Consider the following 6990-nt stretch of genomic DNA (forward strand, 5'->3'; position numbering starts at 1 on the left):
TGTGAAAAGTATAATGTTCTATGATGGGGCTTTTGTGGACCCAGAGAGGAGGAGAGTAAATGAAAAGAGAAATAAACTTTTTATTTTTTTCTGAATTGGCACATCAGAATATATATTTGAAAAGATTTACAAATTCAAGAAATATTTCTATTGAATAGATTACTTTTAATAATGAAAATGTATTTAAGCTTCATACAAACTAATTTATAGGTAATAATAAAATTACTGATGGGAATTTATTATGATTTTACTTTTTGATTTACTGTTTCCGTGGTATTTAGTTTCATCAGTTAATTGTGTGTTATTCACAAATATTCATTAACACGCTGCGCGCACATGACGTTCCTCTCCGTATGGATGAGATGTGCAGATTTCCCACGCCACGGGAAGGCAACACCAGTCTGCTGCGATCCGTCAAGAAGTCTAGACCTCGGCGGCTCAATGAACGCCCCCCCCCCCCGCCCCCCAAACTCATCGTCCATCTCTGATTGGACGAAACTCTTTGAGCCACCCATGTCGCTGTGATTGACAGGTTTTTCGACAAATAGCGGTAAGGAGCGAAGACAACATCTGATTGGTGATTGGTTGGAGGGTGTGAACAATACTAATGGCGACGCGCATTGTTCGACGTCTTCACGAAACAGAGAGAAACTTTTCCGACTCCAGGCAAGTTTTCTTCCGTTTATTTAGGTTTAAGTTCACCGGCGGAAACATTGCGATTGGGGTGAATTTGACAGCGGGCTATGGTTCGGTACTTTTGTTTTGGATGTTGCGTTAGAAAGAGTCGGTTTATGCGGGACCGGGGGCAGCGATGTTCCGCTCAGCCGCCGGGATTTAAACGGTTAACGCCGAACTCCGTTAGCCGATCAAGCTAGCAGCAACTTTTTTGTGTCAGAAACGGTTGAAAAGATTTCCCCCGGTGGTTCGGTTCGGTTAACAGAAACTTTACGAACAGCTGAGTTGAAAGAAACTTCGCTTCACTTCAGTTTTTTTTAGGACCCGAACTTTTTTCTTTTCTTTCGCAGACACATCATATTTACATTTTTGCTCAAACTTTTCATTCCTGTTTGTTTGACATCAGTGAGTTTTTGTATTTGGTGTTTCTCACGCTGTCAGAATCAATTTAATGGTTCTGATCTGTTGTGTTTTTTATTATTAATATTTATTTATTTATTTATTTTGGGTTCGCAGGGTTTAGCGGTGATCCGGCTCAGTCCGAGCTGGAGATGGGAGACCCGCAGTTCGAGTCCCCGGAGGAGGAGCTCCGGTTCTGGAAGGAGCAGGCCGCCAGACACCAGCAGACGTGGGTCCATTTCTGCATTCTGGTTCTGTCAGAATCATTTCTGGTCGTCCCTTCACCTGGATGCTGATGTCCAGAGGTGTGGTGATGGACAGACGGATGAGGTCCAGATGAGGAGCCTCTGTGGAGAGGATGGGTTAGGATGTCAGTGGGGGTGGGAGCAGGTGGAGGAACATGGAGAAAGGTGGAGAAGTGAAGGTCAGACAGAGTTTCTGTGAGAAAATGAGAGGAACTCCAGAGGGCCGGTGAGGCTACAGGGAGCAGAGGCGGAGAAGACGGTTTCAGAAGACGTGGAGGTTCTGTTTGGGACCAGGAATGGATCCATCAGAGGAACAGGTCATGGTGGAGGTTCTGGAGATCAATGCAGGGAAGCAGGTGGAGACGTTTGGACACGTTGAGAGGAGGCGCAGTGAAAGGATGCTGAGGAAAGAGGAGAGGGATGGATGGAGGGGGATAGTCGGCTGTAGCGCCCCCTAAAGGAGACGGAAGTCAGGAATGGGGTCTTGGTTACATCATCAGGACCATCAACCTTTGGGTTTGGGTTCATTACGTGTCTCACATCATGTCGACACTCAAAAGTCACAGATTGGTTCTGGCTTTGAGGTCGGAAACCTTCCTCTTTGTCGATAAGAGCAGAACTACTGTCACTTTTCCATTTTTCTTTGGTTCAAACATGTTTTCTGATCAAACTCCAGATGGAAAATGAACCCTGAAGAAATGAGGCGTCTCCTTGGAAACATTTAGAAGACATGAAGCTGCTTCTGTCATGTTTGCTGCTGCAGAATTGAAGGTTTTGGTCTGAAGCTTTAAATGGATTCGATGTTTCTGCTTTTCCATGAGACGTTTCTCTGATCTGGACTTTGATGGTTCTTATCTTCAGTCCAGAACGGCGTCATCGCTCAGGGCTGTTTCCACAGTGAGAGTCGCAGTTTTATTTTAGTTGAATGTGTTTTTCTTCATCTTTGGTTTGCTCTCTGTGCTGTTCAGACATTTCATTTTCTTTTATGTTCCGGTTTGATACGACTCTCACGGTTGTGTTTGGACTTTTGAAAGTGGCTCATTTCTGCTCCAGCAAAGAACTTTCTGCATGAACTTCCAGCTGATTCTTCAGAACTAGAGAAAACCCTGAAAAGATTCAGTTGAGCCATTTGGTCTCCACCTTCCCCGCTTCCCCCAAACCTCCATCTGTTTTCCTGACCACAGACTTCCTCCTGTTTGTCACTGATCCCGACTTTTGTGAACTAACCGGATCCTCCGACTGTTCTGCAGCGCGGAGGAGGCTCGGGAGGAGCTGCAGGAGTTTCAGCAGATGAGTCGGGACTACGAGGCGGAGCTGGAGACGGAGCTGAAGCAGTGCGAGGCCCGAAACCGCGAGCTGCTCGCCACCAACAACCGCCTTCGCACGGAGCTGGAAAACTACAAGGTTTGTTGTAGCTGCAGCTGCTGCAGCCGCTCACGGCGGCGTCAGGCGGCGGCTGCAGGTCTGCGAGCCTCCATGGCGTTTCGCTGTCAGATCTTCGTTTTGTAATTTGCATTTCAGTCGCTGAAGCGGCGGTTTAAACGGGGATTTTTCCATGTGCGTCAGCTGATAAAAGTGGAGTTTCACGGCTGCAACAAACGCTCCGAACAGAGGAGCCTTTCAGGAGGAGAGGAGCAGCTGACGACTCCCTCTGTGTCTGGAGGAGACGGCAGCTCCTCCCTCCCAGCGCCGCTCCGCTTGTTGTTGGTTCCTGCTTTGTTTGGACAGAAGAGCAGAAACACAGAAGAGCTGCATGTATGCGTGCACGCTCTCCACACAAACACAGTGAGTGTGCTCGCTCACTGTGTTTGTGTGGAGAGCGTGCACGCTCATCCACTCGTGTTCAGCTCTCCCTTTCAGGTCATTGTGCAGGACAATGAGGACGTCGGCTCCACGCCCTTTGTTGGCTCCAACTGGTTTGAACGGCTCCGTTTGGAGTCTGTGACGTCCACATCTTCTTGATGAAGAGCAGGCAGAAGGACACAGGGTTTCCTCTGAAGCTGCGTCACAGACGTGAGGAAGGCTTCGACCTTCTAACCTAAAGCAGAAACCCTCCCACAGGACCAGATTCGGACGCAGCTCCAGCTGTTGGTGGTAGATTTCCACTTCCTGTTTTCCTCTACAACACACAGACTCATCAGACAAAGCACCGAAGATGGAAATTCCCAGTTTGTGCTCACCTGAAGAACAGGTGTGATGGAATGATCTTCATCCAGCAGCGTTCTGACGAAGAACCTTCACAGCAGAACTCAGCTGGGGGTTTCTGCCGTCCTCTTTCAAAGCTTTTGTAGTCCTTTGTCGTTCATTTGTAGTTTGTGGGAAATGCGGTTCTGAGTCATGAAGCTCCAGCCTCACAGAGAACAGCTGTGAATAAAAATGGATGCTTGTTGCTTCTACGAGTCCAGACAGAAGAACAGCAGATCTTATCTCTTATCTGGTGGATTTTTGTGAACTGCCAGGAGTCTTTGTGCAGATCTTTGGAATTTCCTGAAACAGGACGTTTACAGCTCAGGAGGTTTCAGCTGCTCCTGCCGAGTCATACTTCAGCTCACTTCAGCTCCTGTCGGCTCTCCTGCACAGGTCCATTCTCCAGCCTTCATCTCTCTTTTCTTCACCTCTCAGGAAAAGTATGAGACGCAGCACTCTGAGGCCTGCCGGCAGATCTCCGGCCTGGAGGGGGACCTGGCTGAGACGTCGGCCGTCAGAGATCAGCTGCAGAAGTACATCCGAGAGCTGGAACAGGCCAACGACGACCTGGAGCGGACCAAGAGGTCCTGGTGGTTTCATCTGAGATGAAAACCCATTACAGAACGAGGTTTGGGATACGTGTGAGCGGATTTTAGAAACGTCTTTGTCTGTCCGTCTCCCAGGGCGACCATCATGTCTCTGGAGGACTTTGAGCAGAGGATGAACCAGGTCATCGAGAGGAACGCCTTCCTGGAGAGCGAGCTGGACGAGAAGGAGAACCTCCTGGAGTCCGTTCAGAGGCTGAAGGATGAGGCCAGAGGTGCAGATCTTTAGGAAACAGTGCTTGTTCTGTCTAAAAAGACACAGGAAAAGCTTCTCAGCTGACTGTCAGACAGCCGGGCTGCTCTCTGGCGCCTCCTGCTGGTGGGCGTTCCTCCAGACTAACCAGCGTTTGTGTGTCAGACCTGAGGCAGGAGCTGGCCGTGCAGCAGAAGCAGCAGGTTCAGGACAGGAAGCCGTCGCTCAGCTGCTCCGTCAAAGACCCTTTGACCCCCTCGACCTCCACCGGGCTGCCCACCCCGCCTATGACCCCCCCAGACAGAAGAGCAGAGGATAAAACCGCCTTCTCCAAGTCAGCTCCATCCTCCACCGTCACGCCGCCCAGACCCACCGCCTCCTCAGAGGACTTTTCCACGACGGCGCCCTGCACCAGCAGAGGTCTGTTCCCTTCTGTCCAGAACAGATGTGACCTTTCTGTGTTATCTGCTGGTTCCTGAACCGACGCTGATTTCTGGCTCTTTGTGTTGGTCTGCCAGGTGAGAGCCTTTCAGCCACGCCCCTCACCATGTCGGCCAGGATCTCGGCTCTGAACATCGTGGGTGAACTGCTGAGGAAAGTCGGGGTGAGAATGTCCTGGGACGTCTGATCCTTGTGATCTCAGCTCTGCTCACAGCCTCCTCAGGCGTTAGAGGAATCCAACCGCTTCCTTGTGTGTCGCTCAGAGTCTGGAGTCCAAGCTGACGTCGTGTCGGGAATACGTGCAGGAGCAGACAGCCCCCCGCAGGAACCCCCCCGGAGGAGTGGGAGCGCCGGCTGGACAGGGCGGCTCCCCCGACAGCCACCCCGCCAACGGGCTCTACAACCGGAGGTGAGGAGCGTCTGCCGCCGCACAGCCCCCCCCTAAAACACGCCTGACCCCCCACCTCTCTGCTTCAGTCTAGTGAAGAGGCTGGACTTCGGCGCCGGATCCAAGCTGCTCCTGTGAGAACATCCCGCCGCCCCATCCGTCCAGAGGTGGCGCTCCACGTGTGGGAGCCCCGCCTCTACAAGGAGCAGCCGAGATGGGATGAGCCTGTTGCCACGGAAACCCCAGATGTTTGAGTTTGGCCCACTTATGAACACAGCTTCTGTTTAGCACTTAGTTTGAACGTTGTGCCCTCTTCCTCCTCCTCCTCCTCACGTCCTTCAGCATGAAGACAACAGAAGAATTTTTATCGTCTCAAAAGTTTAGAGGTAGAGTGGGGGGGGGGGGGGGGGGGGTCTCATTTCTGCAGGTTTGATGCCGGACTATAAGACATATGAAGGATAATGTGAACTGTAGGAGGTTGCAGACGTTTACTGGGAGGAAGAACATTAGTTTGATCGCACTAAGAACAGAAAACACAAACCTTGAGTCACTTTTCTGGGAGCTCCGGACGCCGTGATGCTTCATTTCAGACGCTTTAGTGTCTCTTTCTAGAGGATGTTTTTCTGGATAAAATCCTCCTTATCTGTAAATGTGCAGAACCTCACTACAGTTTTGGTGCAAACCCTTTTCTTTTTTAGCTAAAGCAAAGTGAACGTTTGTGTTTTTCTGGAGGCCACTTTAGTGAAGTCAGCTGATGTGGATCCATGCGCTGCTGGTTACATCAACGGAAAGATGAAATGAATGTCGTTTTATAGATTTGTACAGATAATTCCGTCCACTGACTGCAGAAGAACTGGATCTCATAGTTTTTGCACATATTGTGGTAACGTTTTATTTAGTTTTCGTGGAGCAGAAAGGGGTAAACCTTAACGTTTAGAGGAAAAGTGTGTTTATTTATTTTTGTTGGGAGTTAAAAACGGACTCTTTTAAGGATCTGCTGCCCCCTAGTGGCCGTCCAGGCTTTCACATGCTGCCTTCAGGTGAATGAAAACCTCTGAGGACGGATTCAGTTGTGTGTTCTGTTGTGTAACTCAGCGAGTCAAACTGCCGTCCTGTTGAAAGTCTGAACCTGCTGTTTAGTTACTGAACATTTTTATTTAAACCTGAACATTTAAGCCTCTGGTTAAACTGTATTTGCTCCAACAACTCAGATTCATGTGACTGTGATGCCACATTTTCTTGTTCGTCCTCTAAGAAATATTTGACTGTTTTTTATTACATGTGAATCTGTGACTCCGCCCCTTTAAAGGTCACTATAGCAACTGCACATCCTCCAGGTCTTTGGGTGGACCGGATTTTCTTCCAAAGATGCAGATCAGAAAGATTTGATTTGATTCTGTGGGAAACACACTTCTGCCTTGGTTTGATTTACATTGATGACAAATGTGCAGCAAAAGTCCAAAAGGAAACCCGGACCTCCGCCTGAGGCAGAGACGAAGACCCGGATCCTCGGTGCCTTTGGGTCCTCCTTTAAACTGGCCGGAGGATCAGGTGACCTCCTGAAAGCTTCACCCCAGAAGAGGATGGGGAGGATGTTTCTGCAGGAACTCTTGAGCGTCGGACGTTCCTCCACAGACGCAGGATGGAGTTTGGTTTAGACTGGGGGGGTGTTTCCATGCTTTCACCTGGAGCTCTGTTTCGTTTTTACTTAGATGGGAAAGGTCACCTGAAGTGCTACAGATGTTTCCCGTCCTTTTTCACCTGCAGTGCTGCTCTGATGCTCCTCAAAGAGCAATAAAGCTGAGAAAAAGCTCCACCGACTGCTGTTGTTCATCAGAAGACGCTGCAGACACAAAG

The 6990-nt window shown here is 49.6% G+C and overlaps 1 protein-coding gene across 3 annotated transcripts; it reads left to right on the plus strand.

The window, feature by feature from the left end:
• The first annotated feature begins 398 nt into the window (after positions 1–398).
• On the plus strand, positions 399–6947 carry nde1 (nudE neurodevelopment protein 1). Of its 3 annotated transcripts, none has more exons than XM_078951958.1 (9): positions 399–550; positions 1192–1303; positions 2570–2723; positions 3942–4090; positions 4190–4326; positions 4470–4724; positions 4823–4908; positions 5009–5154; positions 5223–6947. In XM_078951958.1, exons 2-9 carry the CDS (start codon positions 1227–1229, stop codon positions 5269–5271), a joined length of 1053 nt encoding a protein of 350 aa, XP_078808084.1. In that variant the 5' UTR covers positions 399–550; positions 1192–1226; the 3' UTR covers positions 5272–6947. The 3 variants fall into 3 exon arrangements, with proteins under 3 accessions (XP_078808084.1, XP_011476027.1, XP_011476028.1); XM_011477725.4 differs by having other exon boundaries at positions 505–666; XM_011477726.4 differs by lacking the exon at positions 399–550 and adding an exon at positions 638–1080.
• The last annotated feature ends 43 nt before the right edge of the window (positions 6948–6990 follow it).

Source organism: Oryzias latipes, chromosome 8 (genome assembly GCF_053564925.1).
Source record: "Oryzias latipes strain Hd-rR chromosome 8, Olatipes_Hd-rR_3.1".
NCBI classification, from domain to species: domain Eukaryota; kingdom Metazoa; phylum Chordata; class Actinopteri; order Beloniformes; family Adrianichthyidae; genus Oryzias; species Oryzias latipes.